Source organism: Pleurodeles waltl, chromosome 1_2 (genome assembly GCF_031143425.1).
Source record: "Pleurodeles waltl isolate 20211129_DDA chromosome 1_2, aPleWal1.hap1.20221129, whole genome shotgun sequence".
NCBI classification, from domain to species: domain Eukaryota; kingdom Metazoa; phylum Chordata; class Amphibia; order Caudata; family Salamandridae; genus Pleurodeles; species Pleurodeles waltl.
In genome coordinates this window covers 888,751,168-888,767,516 of record NC_090437.1, presented here as the reverse complement: position 1 = coordinate 888,767,516, position 16,349 = coordinate 888,751,168, and the positions used below count along the sequence as shown (strand labels likewise).

The 16,349-nt window shown below is 46.9% G+C and overlaps 1 protein-coding gene across 2 annotated transcripts in view; it reads left to right on the top strand.

The window, feature by feature from the left end:
• The window catches only part of LRP2BP (LRP2 binding protein), a 222,570-nt gene that overhangs the window by 93,370 nt on the left and 112,851 nt on the right, over positions 1-16,349 (top strand). For both annotated transcript variants that reach the window (XM_069199666.1, XM_069199657.1), the window contains exon 5: positions 4,647-4,789. In XM_069199666.1, the coding sequence (XP_069055767.1) occupies positions 4,647-4,789 (143 nt within the window). The remainder of the gene's footprint in view (positions 1-4,646; positions 4,790-16,349) is intronic.

The following is a 16,349-nucleotide window of genomic DNA, read 5'->3' as shown; positions in this document are numbered from 1 at the left end:
CAGGAGCACAATCTTACTACTCCTACAAGGGAACACCCCTAGAGGCCAATCTGATGGTTTCTTCACGAGGAACAAATCTAGAGTAAACTGAGGTTTAGTCAAATCCGTAAAATGAAAACACGCTTGCCCTGATATTTGCTGCTCCGCGAAAGCGGACGTAAAAACTGTACAGGGCATTAAGTAAACCAGGGCACAGTCCTATGCAGAAGTGATGCTTAATTATACCAACAAGCACACAACTACATGTTCAGTAAAAGTGACGCTGTCAGGCCAGTGCGTCATCAGCTCTAAAAGTGCACATTCCGATAGTGACATGGAGAAGGTCTGAGTGCACGATCGCCAGTCACAGTGCCCATGTGTAGAGGGTCTGTGCACAGTCAGCTTCGATTGTCCCTGTACCGGATAGTACGTGCCAACTGTAAGTCCACTGTCATCTGTGCACGCACTTAGGACCCAGTGTTTGTCCACACTGACCAACCCCGTGCAGTCACGGCGCTTGCACGCTCTGCTGTAACTGTCAGCATCCGGCACACTCAGCCTCCGCCAAGCAGTAAAATTACATCCCTCTGTGCAGTGCAAGCCGTGCCAATAGTAAATGAGATGGGCGTGTGCCATGTGCAGCAATTAGCGCCCCGAAGTACAACAGGTAACCCGCAGCGCCTTACAAAACCCTTCACAAATAAATACAAGTGTCAGAGAAGAAATACATCTCTGTGATCACGCCCATTCAGCCGCCCCAGGGCCCGTAAACGTGTCTGTCCATAAGTGCACCTGTGCATTCTGCTTGTTCACTCTGGGACCACTCTCAATAGACGAACCACACAAGAAACCACTGCTGTTCCATCATGCACTGAGCTGCCTTTACGCAGGAGGTGTCAGCGCACAATCAGATGTCCTGTGCCATCATCCATGCACAACGCGTAAGTGAAAAAGTGCCCGTGCACTGGTGCTACCATGCGAACGTGTCAGAGTTTTCTCAGCTGCCATTCTGCCACGGGCCGTCAGTGAGCGGGCAACCTTTGTACCATTATAGTGTACCGGGATATCAGTACACACTCAGACGTCGAGTCTCAAGTCGGTGTCAGTGCACAATCACATGTGGGCGAAAATTTGACATTTAAAAAAAAAAAAAAAAAAAATCTTTCGAATTTTTCCCACGGCACACCAGGCAACATCTCGCGGCACACTAGTGTGCCGCGGAACAGTGGTTGAAAAACACTGCTGTAAGTGTTTACTTGAGTGCTCTGATATTGCGCCACATCTCTGCAGCCACAGCACTGAGAGAGGGCTGGACGGTTTCGGGATAGTGGCCTCTCGCACTTGCCAATGCAGTACTTTCCCATTTTCTGCGGCGCTCTATTTGCAGGGTTGGGTCTAGGCTCCGGTATTCCAAAGGGGTGCCCATGGCTGCCCATTTTGGGTTGTTCCCTTAACTGTTCTTCTTGGGGCTGTTGCTGTAGTCTGGCTTTGACTGACCCAGTTTGGGATTCCGTGGTAGCTTGATGTGTTTCTGCTAGTCACTTGAAGTTTCTTTACTCTGCAGGTCACAAGTTTATATCCTGGTTTAGGTCCTCTAAGCCTTCCTCGGTGTCAGACGTGCCCTTCCTTTGGTTGCCGGAGAAGCCGGTTTGTTCCATCCATGCTCTGTGTTGTGTTACTGCATTACAATAGTTAATCGTACTTCAGCAGTGCTTTGTGGCTTCAGGTTCCGCTGGTGACACATATTTCTTCCTAGTTCAGTTGTTTACTCATTTGACCAGTAGTGTACTATGTAGACTTGTCGTTTCTAATTTTGTGTTCGTTGGTTAGCCCTTTGGGGCCTCTCCTTCTGCAGGTTAGTTGTGTCCACAGTCTGTATATTACTGCTCGTGGGATCCTGCCCTCGGACTGTTGGTCTTTTGGGGACCTCGTTTGCTTGTGTATGTGAGGGGGGTGGCGGGGGAAGGTTGGCCTTGCTCTGAGGGGTGGACTCTCTACTCTGGTCCCGTACCTCTGGGTTTTCCTTTGGATTTGTGCCTTGGTGTGTCTCAGATATTTTGATTCTGGAGAATGGTGTTTGCCTGCACAATGGCTTTTTGAATTGGCTGATAGATGCTCCTGCCACTGTGTTTTCATGGTAGCCACCTGGTTGTCTCGGTGCCTGGCACACTTATGGTCCTCTTCTCTTGCCTGAGGTGAGGGTGGTGCTCAGATAATTAGACGGTCTGGCACATTCTTCCATGGTCTTTGGCTTAATTCAATTTTTCTGAGAATTGTTTGCTCATTTCTTTTTGCCTTGTGGCTGGAGCTTGCACTGCTCTTTGGTTAGCAATCAGTTGCACTCGTTTTGATCTTTCTCTGGTCATTCTGGACTCTGGGTAGATCGCTTTCCAGCAGCTGGGTTGGTCCATGGGGTGGCAGTTCGTGCCCTGCAGAGTGGGCACCTTCAGCCATGGTTCCTCAACCCACCCTTGGATGCAGTTTTCTAAGTGAGCATCTTTATGGGGCCTACATTCAAAGGGTTGTGTGTTGGGCTGCTCTTTGTCCCTGGGTCGTCTCACATTGTCCAGCTCTTTCTAGTGGGTGTTGTGGTCTGCCTGCTACGTACCAGGGAGTTAGGTCACTGCTTGGGCACCATGCACTTTGCCTGGATCCCTGGCTGTGGTTTTGCAACGTTCCTCTCTTTGTTGGCTCTCCTACAGGGCATGTCCACTGGGGGTCCTCCACTAGTCCTCCTCTCTGTCCTGATGTTTGCAGCTCCGTGTTTACCCTTCCTGATCCTGTGGTTTGGGCTTTGCATCTTTCAGGCCCTGCTGGTTTTCTTTGGGGCAGGGTTCACTGCGTGATTGGCTTTGTAGTACCTATTGACAGTAGAGTCTGACTGGCCCTTGCCGCTGTTCCTGAGGCCTTCTCTGATTGCTCCTTCTGATGTGCAGTGCCAGCTCCTATGGTGTTTGCTCACCCCTTCGTAGTGGTGCTTTTGCTGCTCCTCGGAATCTACTTGTGCCTTTGGTCCAATTCCAGGGTGGTTGGCAGCGCTCTCCCCAGTCCGTATCTTTTTCGTTCTGCCCTGCGGTGCGTGGGCAACAGCACACCCTGTCTCGCGGGTGAGGACTCTGTCCTCATGGTTAGGACGGTGGCAAGTGTGGCCTGGACTCGGAGAGATGAGGGGCCAGATGTAGCAAAGGGTTTTACCCATTCTGTCTCTATGGAAAAATGTGTTTGTACATATGGCCCGAAGTAACTTGTAATCAGGTCCCTCTATTTGTATCAGCTCCGTGGTATTTATCATGTCGGATAAGTGCATAGTATTTTCCCAGCTATCATAAAGTGAAATGTTGGATCTCTTAACGACACGGTGGAGAATATTCTTGTTGCTTTTATTGCTGTAGTGCTTTCTGCTGCCCTGGTGTGCTTTGCAGTCGAAGCCCCGTGTCTTCGCTGCAGCGCTGCAGTTGGAATGATGTCGTGTCGTTCTCTCGGTTAGTTGCCGCTTCTCCAGGCTCCAGCAGAGTCTGGTCCTGGATGTTGTGACCCATTTGTCTTGAAGCTAGTGACAATTTTTAGCTTGCCTGGATTTTTACCTCGTTGCTGCATCAGCAGATACGAGGCTTGCAAGCTAGAGTTTTCTCATAGGCGTTCCTTGGCGTTCATTGGTGCGTTATCGCTGGCTTTGAGATGTGCTTAATTTGTGAAAGAATAAGGGTGGGGCCCAAAGTTTTTTCAGAGATCTGAGGCCAGTGCTATTGAAGGTCGGGGTGCCGAATACAAAGGCTGGTTAGTCTTGAAGCCACCACCACATGCTCTCTACCTTTTTATCTCACTTTCGAAGTTTTTCATCTCTGCTTTATCCTTTTGCCAATTTTTTCCGTTTTTCTCTCCGCCTTCTTTTCTCCTTTTGTGTTTTTCTCTCTCTTGCTGTGGCTCAGACTTTGTTGAGGAAAAACAAATGCCGGTACCCACAAGCGAGTGCTGGTGGTCCCCACTCACCTCAGCCACAGTTCAAACTAAGCACTGGTTTTGAGTCTTTTATTCACTCTAGCATGTATGTATTTTCTTTGACGTTTCACAAAGTGCTGCATATTGCCCTTCAGAGCGCTGCACCCGAGCAAGCGTTTGGATGATGATGAGTCCGAGTGAGAAGCTAGAGGCCAAAGGTTACTGGGGTCCCGTCTCCAGGCCAGCAGTAATCATCTATTTGCTCATCCATGAGAAGGAAAAAGAAATGCGGGAGTCTTCAGTTTTCATGGCTTCTCAGCACTGCATGAACGGTGGCTCTGCAGCCATCTCGGCTCAGTGCAGCCCTTCTCCTTGTTTAACCATCATTGGGTGATTGATGAGTTTGCTTTTGACGAGCCCAGGTTTCTGAGCATAATGTGGTGTACGTTTTTGAAGTTATCATGAAATGGGAGTTGTAGTGTCAAGTTGCTGAGTGTGAAAATAGAAAGCATTGTAAAAGCCTCCGAACCTGCCATTAAAAAAGTGGAAAGGGAAAGTGTCTGCAGACATGTTTGTTCTGCTCCATGCAGGCCCGCGTCAGTGTGTGGACGCCCTGCTATGTGGTGATGGCACGTCATTCAATGTGGATGTCATTAGATTCCATTTAGCATTTACAGCTGATCATTCCAAAACACTGCAATGAGTTTTCGCATATTTCTTATTGATAGGCAAAGGGAATAGAATATATGAAGACAATCGTGAACTCGGACAGCCCCAGAGCCAGGCACTTACGATTTGCTGCAGCATACAACCTTGGCAGAGCCTACTTTGAAGGATATGGTGCTGCACATTCAGATAAAGAGGCTGAAAGGTAATCGTCTTGCCGTAAAGGACTCAACTCTCAGTTTCCATCAGAAAAATAAATGTATTTTGTTTGCTTTATCGTTTTTCAGACATGTAATGATTTTAAAAGCATGTAGAACGGTTGGTATGTCTTAAAATGATACAGATGGTGAAATCATTCTGATGGCTATTTCTACTGGCAGATTTATAACCAGGAGATTGAATCAATGAATATTTAATAGCTTTCTTCGCCAGGAAGTGGTGCTGGCTCCATCTTGGGACTGGAAGTGGCACAGATGTGACGTCACTGGAGACATATGGCGCCACCTGGTCCATCAGCACCATTTTTTTTCTATGCACTTTCATGCAGATCTGGAGCTCCTCTGTATGTTTTTTTCCATGTATTTAGGCCCATATTTATACTTTTTTTAGGGCCGCATTTGCGTCATTTTGTGACGCAAAAACGGCGCAAACTTGCAAAATACAATTGGGGCATATTTATACTCCGTTTGCGCCGGAATTGCGTCGTTTTTTTTTACGCAATTTTGACGCAAAACTAACTCCATATTTATACTTTGGCGTTAGACGCGTCTAGCGCCAAAGTCCATGAAGTTAGCGTCATTTTTTAGCGTGGACACCTACTTTGCGTTAATTATATGCAAGGTAGGCGTTCCCGTCTAAAAAATCGACTCCGAGGCATGTGCGTCGGATTTATACTCCCGGGCAAAATTCACGCCCGGGAGTGGGCGGGTCAAAAAAAATGACGTACAGCCGCTTTTGTGCAGTTTTTTAGCGCCTGCAAAAGGCAGGCGTTAAGGGACCTGTGGACTCTGAAGGAGCCCAGAGGTGCCCCCCCATACCCCCAGGGACACCCCCTGTCACCCATGCCCACCCCAGGAGGACACCCAAGGCTGGAGGGACCCATCCCAGGGACATTAAGGTAAGTTCAGGTAAGTGTTTTTTTTTTTTTTTTTTTTTGTGGCATAGGGGGGCCTGATTTGTGCCCCCCTACATGCCACTATGCCCAATGACCATGCCCAGGGGACAGAAGTCCCCTGGGCATGGCCATTGGGCAAGGGGGCATGACTCCTGTCTTTGCTAAGACAGGAGTCATTTCTATGGGGGATGGGAGTGAAAAAAAATGGCGCAAATCGGGTTGAGGCGAAAAAATTGCCTCAACCTGACTTGCCCCATTTCTTGACGCCCAAGCCCCATATCCCCCTACGCCGGCGCTGCCTGGTGTACGTCGTTTTTTTTAACGCACACCAGACGGCGCCGGAGGCTAACGCCGGCTAACGTCATTCAATAAATACTGCGCCCGCATGGCGCTTCAGAATGGCGTTAGCCGGCGCTAATTTTTTTGACGCAAAACTGCGTTAATGCAGTTTTGCGTCAAAAAGTATAAATATGGGCCAATTGTATTTTGTAAGTTTGCGCCGTTTTTGCGTCAAAAAGCGGCGCAAATGCGGCGCAAAAAAAGTATAAATATGGGTATTCCACCTTTGCCAACTTTCTTTAATGTAGTGCATAGGGATGTCACAGCCAAAGAAATCAGGTTTCAACCTTTGTCCACATGGAAGGGACCAATGCACCCAGCAGTGCAAGGCCAAATTTCCTACGTCCTGTGATGAGCAACAGGCTTGATGCTGCTTGAGGTCTCCCTCGAATTAGAGTAACTCTTTTTCGACAAAATGTTCTAAAGAGAAGAGGAAGCACAAGAAGAATAGGAAACACAATGACGACTCCCCTCAACACTGATCAAAGTCAAGAGGTAGGTCACGGCAGCGCACTCTACCTCCAGCAGAATCTTCCTTGGGGATAGAGATTGTAGACCTCATTCCACCTGAGAAACCACTTCCATCTGCTCCAGCGCCTGTCTCCGGTCCCCCTCTGGGCTCCCTGCTGCCTTTCCCGTATGCTACTCTGATACTAACATATCCAAAGTTTTGGGCGCTAGGAGCCAACCTGGTCCAATTCCTCATCATCATAATGGCACTATTTAGGCAGGCTGTGTTCTCCTCTGCTGTGCCTTTTACCATGTGGGTCTATTTGGGGCTCTGTTTTGGATTCTGTCAGAGGGTCTGCTCTCACCGCTGTTTGACCCCAAGTTTCCACCTCTGGCACCATTTCCACCACAGGAGCATCTTACGACTAAAGATGTCCCCCACAGGTTCATAAGGGAGGCCTAGAGTGTGTTAGAGAAGGTCAGGCACAGAGAAATTTCACAGCCCAAGCAGGTACCAAGCAATGCTGTTGGCAAACTACGAAGGATTTCTTTATTTCAGATTCGTGCCACATCTATATGCTGGACCCAGTCATACATTAATTACAGCAGTGAGGCAGCACATTTGCTGCCCCTGTAGTCCTCAGGCACAGTAGACTACTTTGCTCTCCTGACTAGTAGTGGGCTAGATACATTTCCTGAGACAGAGGTCGATTTCCCAGCAGGCCCTGCTACTTTCGAAGTGCCATCTTTCCATGAAGTTCTGAAGAAGGTAGCAGAGTTCTTATAACTATTTCTGCCTGCAGTGGAAGACAGGTCACATATACTGATTAAGGCCTTACAGCCCACATCAGCAACAATGGCACTTCTGTTACCTGCAGGCCTGCTCAGGGGACTGTGCCTCCTGTCCAAAAGTCTGGTGGTGGTCCTGTTCAAAGGAAAATGCAGGTGTGTTCCCAATGGCCCCACCGAATAGGGAGTACAAAAAGGTGGAGGCAATCAGCAAGAACGCCTTCTTATCCAACAGCTTGATCTTTAGATCTGTGAATGCAACCTAGCTGTTCGCAGGATACACAAATGCTTTATAGGAGTTGGTGAGCTTGGTGGTTCCAAATCTTCCTGACCACCTTAATGACGACTTTGCTGAAGTGGTGAGGGACGGCCATGATGGATTATGTCAAATTATAGGACCAGACCTCAACACTGGAGATTTGCATACAAGACTCCTAGATATGCCGTTTGATGGGGCTCACCTGTTTGTGGACAAGGCTTACTCTGCCTTAGAGAAGTTCAACGCAGGAAGGGCCACCGCCTGTTCACTTGATCTCCAATATCTGGCCTGAGACTATTGACCGTTCTGGAAGTTTGGGGGCTTTTCAAAGGGCTTTCCCTTTGGTAGTTGCAGCCCTCTCTCCTAGTTCATCAGCTGCACGAAGTGAAAGGCCACTACAGAGGCAGACGCAAAACAAAGGATTGTGATGCCTAGCAGCCCACCTCCTCCTCCTGGTTTCTTCAGGCCTGGAAGGTCATAACTTCGAACAATTGGGTCTTACATGTACCATTACAACAGGCCCCTCAAATTCCCATTCTCTGTACCTTCAGTCAAAGGAATACCTTCGGATCCTGCAGCAGAAGGTGGTAGGCCTACTGCAGAAAGGAGTGAGAGACTTGATCTCAGAACAGAAACATCGACAGGGATGCTACTCTTGCAACTTCTTGGTTCCCATGAAAAATGAAGGTTTTCATTCAAACGTAGACCTCATGCTCTTGACACAAGGAAAGGTTCAAGAGGCTGTCCCTGGCTCAGATGCTCCGAGCCTTGGAAGCAGAAAACTGGATGCCGTCCTTCGGCTAGCAAGGCACATATTTCTACATACAGCTGTTGCAAATGGCAGGAGGTACATGCAGTTTCTGAGCTAACATTGGCACCCACACCCTTCACCAAGGTGATGGTGGTGGTGTTGCAGCACACCTGCAAAGGTCGGGTCTGATTGTTCCTGTACTTTGATAATTGGCAGCTCAAGACGGGCTGAAGGCAGCTGGTGTCAGACCACCTGCAGGCAACAGCGTCCCTTTTGTTCAGATTGAGTTTTCTATCAACGTCCCCAAATTTTACCTAAAGCCCTCTTAGCACCCCTTGTTCATAGGGAAAACATCTTTGAGAGACTTTCCTCCTGAGATGATCCAGAACATTTGGGATATGATCCCGATATTTTGGGAGGAAGCTCATGTTCCAGCCTTTATGATTCTTCTCCTGCTGGGTCTGCTACCTTCACCCGTCATACTGGTCATGTAGGCACACTGGAACATTAAGGGCTATCAAATAGTGCCTTCAGCTACAGTGGTTCCAGCACAGGGGAACTCTGCCAGGTTACATTATGATCTCTTGCGACACTGCATCAGACCTGAGCTGGTGATCAGTAGAGGAGCACCTTTCACAAAGGGTGTCCGCTTACCCTCCCTCAGCAGTGGCCACAGTAGTAATGAACACATCCACTGTAGGGTGGGATGCGTATCTGAAAGAAACGGAGATCAGAGGCCCCGGGTCTCCAAAAGAGCAGGTTCTACACATCAGCCTACTCGAACTGTAGACTTTGCCTGTCCTTGAAAGTCTTCCTCCTATCTCTTCACGGCCGGTGCATTCAGATCTTGACCGACAACATGACTGCAATGTAGTACGCCAACAAGCAGGGAGGATTAGGGTTTCACCTTCTCTGTTAGGAAGTGCTGAAGCTCTGTGCTTGGGCGAGAACGCGAGGACTCTGGCTGGCTGTCAGCCATCTGGCAGGCTCTCTGACCCCTAGGCTCAACAGAGGTGGGGTTATGTCATCGTCATTTTTGTTGAAAAAGACCATATGACAAAGTATCTTTTCCTCCTGATGTACTTTCCATTGGCCCTAGAGCCACATGCTTGATGGGAGAAGAGAGATTCCCAAATTAGGGGACGATGGAATGCACAGTGGAAATAAAGCTTATCATTTGCAGATTATGGCCCTCATTCTGACCTTGGCGGTCTTTTCGCAAGACCGCTGAGTTACCGCCGCGGTGAAGACCGCCGACCGCGGCGGTGTGCCGCTGTGCGCATTCTGACCGCTGGGAGCGTTCCGCCGGAAAACCGCCAGCAGCCACACTGGCGGTCGGCGGGAAAGTGGAGACTGGTCAACCTCCACCGCCACGCCAGCAGAACACCGCCCACAGAATTACGACCCACATTTCTGTGTGGCGGTCTTCTGTTGGCGGTCTTCTGTTGGCGGTCACGTCCCTATGGCTCCCGTCGCCTCCCGGAGGACCAACGCACAAGGTAAGTTGATCGTCCGTGAGAGGAGGGGGTGGGGGGGTGTTGTGTGATGTGGGCGTGCATGGGGGTGTGCGTGTGAGTGTGTAGAGGGGGTGTGTGAGTGCGTGTATGCGGGCGGGGGGTGCTGCTGTGTCTATGGGTAATGTGTGCTGTTCGGCAGGTGCGCATGTCGGCATGTATGTGTGCGGGTATGTGTCCCCGTTGTGTATGTGTGTGTAGGGGGTGTGTATATGTGCATGTTGGGGGTGTGTGCATGTCGGGGTACATGTATGTGCATGTCGGGGTGGGGGTGGGGAGGGGGTTCGTACCACCTCTGGGGGGTGGCAGGGGGGTGGAGGGTGTGGGGGGAGGACTCGGGTGGGTAGTGGGGGGTGGGGGAGACCCCTATCAGTGCCAGGGAAGGAATTCCCTGGCCCCGATAGTGCTTACCGCCATGGTTCGCACGGCGGTTCCCGCCCGCAAGAAACCGCGGCGGTAGGCAGGGTCATAATACCCTTGGCGGTCTTGGGACGACCGCCGGGCCGGAGTGCGCAAACTCCAGCCCCGCGGTCATGACCGCCGTGGCGGTCGGAGTGGAGAAGTAGCGGTCGGTCGCGGCGGGGACCGCCGCGGTCAGAATGCCATTTTTAATACCGCCGGTCTGTTCGCGGTCCGACCGCCGTCTCTCCGCCGACCGCCAGGGTCAGAATGAGGGCCTATATCTTTCTAAATGGGTTGGATGCAGAAACCTCTATAGTCAGGATGGTACATATGAAAGGAATATTTGGACAATATGTTGACTTAAGCAAAAACATATACAAATGGTAAAGTACTACTTCGCTCATCTACTCTCTAAGGTTATGACAGATAATTTCAAATATCTGTGAGTTTATGTAGCTAGAGATGAGGGGTAATTTCATAGATGTAAAGTATATTGAGTGCTGACAAACTTCCAATGCAATATGAAACACTGGAAATCCATGCCACTCTCCTTTTTGCAGAGGGCAGCACTCTATAAAATGATTATCATATCGAAATACCGACACCTATTACAAAATATGTCATGCTGGGTACTGGAAGGATTATACCATAAAAGTGATGCAACATTGAGAACATTATTGAGGACAGGGAGACAGTGAGCTTAGCACAGCCAGCACTGAACTAAGAAGTACATGATAAGGCCATTGTTTCTTTGGATCTACCTAAATACTATTGGGCAGCATAGCAATCGATGGTAAGTGAATGGGGGTTCACACCCAGGTGAGAGCTATCAAATTGCTAGGCAGGCACTGAGGACTAAAGGATGCCAGGTGATGCTATAAGATGTCACACTGATTAAGAACTTGTGGTGACAAACAGAGACAGCAGTTAGATTGTGGAAAGTAGAATTCAAAAAGCTGAAGTGGGACAAGACCCTCACAGAGAAAACCCCATTGTGGCTGAGTCAGGGATTACAAGAGAACTGAGAACTACAGGGATTCAGATGTTTGAACACAGTAGGGATCTCTACCCAAGTGAGGAGTGGCATAAAGAAGATTTTAAATTATCGGAGCAGTTTGCAAGAGGAGTACAATCTAGAAGAAATGGAAATATTTATGTATATTCAATTCACGCTTGCATTGCAGTTTCATTTTTCTGAGGTGAGTCAGATTGTATACTGTGGCTCATTGGGGCATAGTATATTGATTGGATCAATTCCCATAAAGCAGTACTGGGAATATATAAAATCCTAATCCCAACACTCCAGATATTCTCTCTGAGTTGATATCAGGATGAGAGACGGGTGTAGGAGAAATGGGTGGCACGGAATGGGAGGAAGCCATGCAACAACCACAGATTGTAACGATCAGAACAGGGCATTGATCAGTGCAACTTAAGCTGCTTCATAGAGTGTATTACACCAGAACTAGAGTACTGGAAATGGGGAAGGCAAAATCAGATGTGTACCCCTGGAAATGCGGGCAAACAGGGACTCTGCTGCACACAGTGCAGCTGTGCCCTAGACTAAGCAGATTCTGGGGTAGGATATGCACATACTTCAGCAACGTATTGGGAATTGAGCAGATAAAAGGTAAAAAACTTCTAGGGGAATCTAGAGACTTTAGAGACATTAGAGAAATTGTGTACAAACATTATAGACATTATAGAGGCCTAAAGAAACATCCCCCCTTGGTATATCTGGCTTGTCAAATCTCAGACACATTCAAGTGACCATATGGTGCTTCCCCAAGTCTTTAGTGGGGATGACTGTGAAATTGTCAAGCCTCATGTTTTGGTTGTCTGGGTTTATGAAGTTTGAAGGTGTCACAACTTTTTCCTTGGTCCTATAGTCCTGCAAGTGCTTGCAGTTTGCAATAGATATGGAGCTCCTCTGAATGTACTTTGTATTAGTCTTGAATCAGAAAACATTCTACAGCACAAGCTGAAAGGCAGTGGTGTATCTGGACCTTGATTTAAAGGTGTGGTTTACCAGTAGGGTGAAAGAAGGTCTGGATCTACTGATGTATCTTTTTTTGGAAGATAATTGAAACTAAACGTCTACAGACCTCAAAGGCCAGACACTGACTGAAAGCTATGTGAAGACAAGCTGTAGGAGAGAAAATGCCCAAGCACTACAGGACCTGCAGTCAGGTAGCCTGACCCATTTCTGAGACATCAATATCACACAAGGGTCTAGAATGTATCAGAGACTTCAGATGACCTGCTCTGCATACTTAACTTGTACCATGAACGTCCTTTCTACCGATAAGTAGTGAGCCCCATGGATATCAGTAATCCAGTTGTATTTAATAGCAACTAGATTACTTAGTGGGAGTTCCCTGAGTGGGCTCTAACTGGTATACCTAAGCGTTGTCTCTTTAATTATCAGAGGACACAGAACGTAACTGCTAAGGACAACTTTATGCATAGCATAAACCTCCTATCCATCAACTATGCCTTTGAAATCCTCCAGTAATGATTGCATTGCAGTGGTATCGTGGCCTCAGAGAGGGGTAAGACCCTTAGATTTTTCATTGTCACGATTGTTTCGAACTACCATACATGTCCTACATGTATAGAAAGACCTATTCTTTGTATAGATAATAGCTTCGGCTTAACAGTGGTGTGGTTGTGTGTCATTTCATCAGTGACTATTGCGTAGCATTGTAACTTAGTTTTAAATCTGCTACCAGGTCCTGCATTGAGCCTTGCCTGCTCAACCCAGCTACCAGTGGGAGTCAGGAGTACAAAAGGTTGTGCAGTTGGGGTGCAGTGTTACCGAAGGCCCGGTCATCCCAGTAGTAAACAACAGCATACATTAATGATACTATACAAGAAATACAAATTCACCCAAGACTTCTGGAAAAGGCCTCACATTTAACATCTTGCTTCGTTTTTTCTTAGGAGCTAGTTCCTTTTTTTTCGAGGCTGGAAGGAAAAGGTTTATTTTAGGATTAACGATTTTTATTGTGTTGTAGAACGTGTTTTAATAATTTCATTAACATGCACATTCAGGAATAGGTTTGAGTCTATGGTCATTGTAAGATTTCTCACTTTAATTGATGTTGCTGGGTGGGGATCCAATCCCTTGATTTATTTTGGCTTGTGGCTGTTCTGTTCAGGATATTGTATTTACAGAGCTGAACTTATCTTATGATGGTTGATCATCATCCATTTGTCAGTAGGAAGGAGAGACTTATCGAGTCTGGATGTATTTATGTTGAAGAGTTTTCCCACTTTTGTGAAGATCTGTGCAATTATAAGCAGGTTAGATTGAATTATCTGATCAGATACAGTACGTGGGTGAGGTAGATCAAAGCGAGGAGATTGCTGAGCCTTGTGGTTTCATTACTTTTTAAGTTGGGATGTGAGGCATAGTTTCCAGGCTAATCGGAGAGTATGTATTTCATTGACTTTCCTCATATGCCAAGTCTATGAAAAAGTGTCTGATGTTGTATGATGTTGAAGGTCGTGGAAACGTACAAACACAATGCAGCCTCACGATTCTTGTCACCCCAGGGCGTTCCAAATGCCTAGTATGGTTGTTCACATGCCTCTGCCTCGATGAACCCATATTCTTGGTCAGAGGGTAGATTATTAGATCCGGCAGGAATTAAAGTGTATTTTAAGTACTATACACTAATGATTGCTATGGGCCAAACACATTAAAAGAACGATTTTAAAGATTTTCGCTGTAGCAGGGTCTGTTGGTAGTCCAATTTGATCACTTTTCTTGACAAGCCCTTTGACGTCTGTGATGAACAGCTGCTTAAAGAATGTGCAAAAGCTTTCACATCACCGTGACTACAACCACATTGTCTGATTCGGATAGAAAAGACCAGGGGACATATGTATCATGCATTTTTGCGACTGCAAACGAGCTAACAGGCAGTTTGCAAAAATGCATTTTGGTATGTCTGAATTCCAATTTGCGATTCGGTAACTTGTTACCGAATTGCACATTGGAATTGCGACTACATACCGATTTGGTATTAGGAAGGGACATGTCAAAGACGTCCCTTACTAATACTGAAGCGCAGCGGTATGTAGGGATGTTTTGTGACCCAAATGCGGTCGCAAAACAGTCGCCTTTAACCCATTTGCAAACGGGAAGGGGTGCACAAAGGGGACCCCTTGCCCTTTGTGAATGCATGCGAAAACAATTTTTAAGAGCAGAGACTGCCTACTCTTCAAAAATGAAAAGAAAACTTTTCATTTTTCTTTTTTCAATTCATCCTGTTTGCTGCATTAAAAAAACAATTGCTTTATTTAAAAGCAATCACAGACACAGTGGTCTGCTGAGCCCAGCAGGCCACCATCTCTGTGATTATAGCCATACACAATGGGTCGCAAATTGCGACCTACCTCATGAATATTAATGAGGTAGGTCGATTTGCAAACCATTGGGAATTGCGAAATGAAACTCCTGGATTTTCATACATTCAAATAGCGATTTATGTAATTGCCATTCGCAGATAATTATATCAATAAAAATGATACATCTGGCCCCAGGTCTTTAAACCACATCTAAATTGCAGGTGGTTTTCAACTGCTCTCATGCCCTGAGGAAGGCATACCCACATTTACATTTTACCTTTTTTTTGTTTGACTTTTTCTCTACATAAAAAAAAGATTTTCCATCTGCGCAGATTTCACACCCAGTTTCCACACACTCCAGCATTTTGTTAGCACTAATGTCAAGCATGCAACATGACCGAGAAAAGCCATTGGTAATGTTTGTGAATGACCAGAAATTTGTGACTTACTGGGTGTGAGCTACATTCTGAATGGCCTCCCAATTGCCCCTCGCATACGAACAGGCTTGTACCCATCCCTAACCTTATAGAGTGGAAAATCTGCCATTGTTCAGGACTTTTTGCAGTCGTCGGTAAGATGAAAGTTGGAAAATACCTCAAATCCTAGCTCTTTGAATCAGGATTTTGAATTCTGGCCCAAAATCTAACTATTAATAAGGGCCATAAATTACGCTTATAGTCTGTAAGAGTTTTGTCACTTAGGCCCAAGGTGTCATTGTGCGGACAGTGATTCAGAGAAATTTACAGTTCGCATGTTGAAACGTAAATAAAGACGTAATGCTGCTGCAGAAGTTAGTAATCCAGCCTTTGCATTAAAATATTGTGTAAAAAAAGAAAAAACTGTTTGCTATTTCAGCTGTGATGCGTCTGTTTTCCATATCATGTCCTTACATATTTATTTGTATTTGTGCTTTCCATCTCTTTGTAGCTCAGTGAATCTGGTTTAGGTATCGGTGCTAGAAAAGCTATTTAACATAACATTCATGTGTGAAGTTCTGTAACGGAACAAAATGGGCACTTTTGAGTGAGGCTCCAGTGGCACACCAGGGAGCTCCCAGCAAAATTGGCACTCACCAAGCACAACACACCGCAGTTATGGTGGGGACATGAAGCAGACACCCCTTTAGAGTCCTAAAATATCAATACCCTCCCTGGGGGAGCTAAGCACTGCAGCCACATAATAGAGTGTAGGAGATGCCCTTCCCCCACCTTTTTTGAGCCCACGATGAAGACTGCCCGACGGGCAGGAGACAGTTGAGGAGCTCTGCCAGAAAACCACAGAGGAGATGGGTGAGAAGACTCCTCTTTCTCCTCCTGATTTCTCTTGGTACATATTGCCATACACTCTCCAGCCCTTCAGAAGCAGCAGATGACAAGGGCCCTTAAGCAGGAGGCCTTAAAGCGCTGCATCAACATCAAGTGACCCACTATGCACTGGATTACTCTTATCTGTGTCACAGCTGTGACTGATATCCACCATAGTACTCTCACAAAATCTGAAATGCCATTTAATGGGAGGTAGGTCTCACTGCTGATAGCTGCCAATACAACAAAATAATTTCCCATACATTACATGCACTGAGATGAGCCCCACTACCCTCAGGCATGTAGGCTACTGTGTTGAAGAGCCAATGGCCTCTCTTATTATGATCCTCCTCCTCTACCACCACCACTCATTGGGCCTCTGTTCCCCTTCACCACGCACTCCACCTGTACCCTACTACAGGTTATCAGCACTGCCTCTGAACAGACCCAATAAGATGACTTTGGCACCCAAACTGGTATGGCCTAA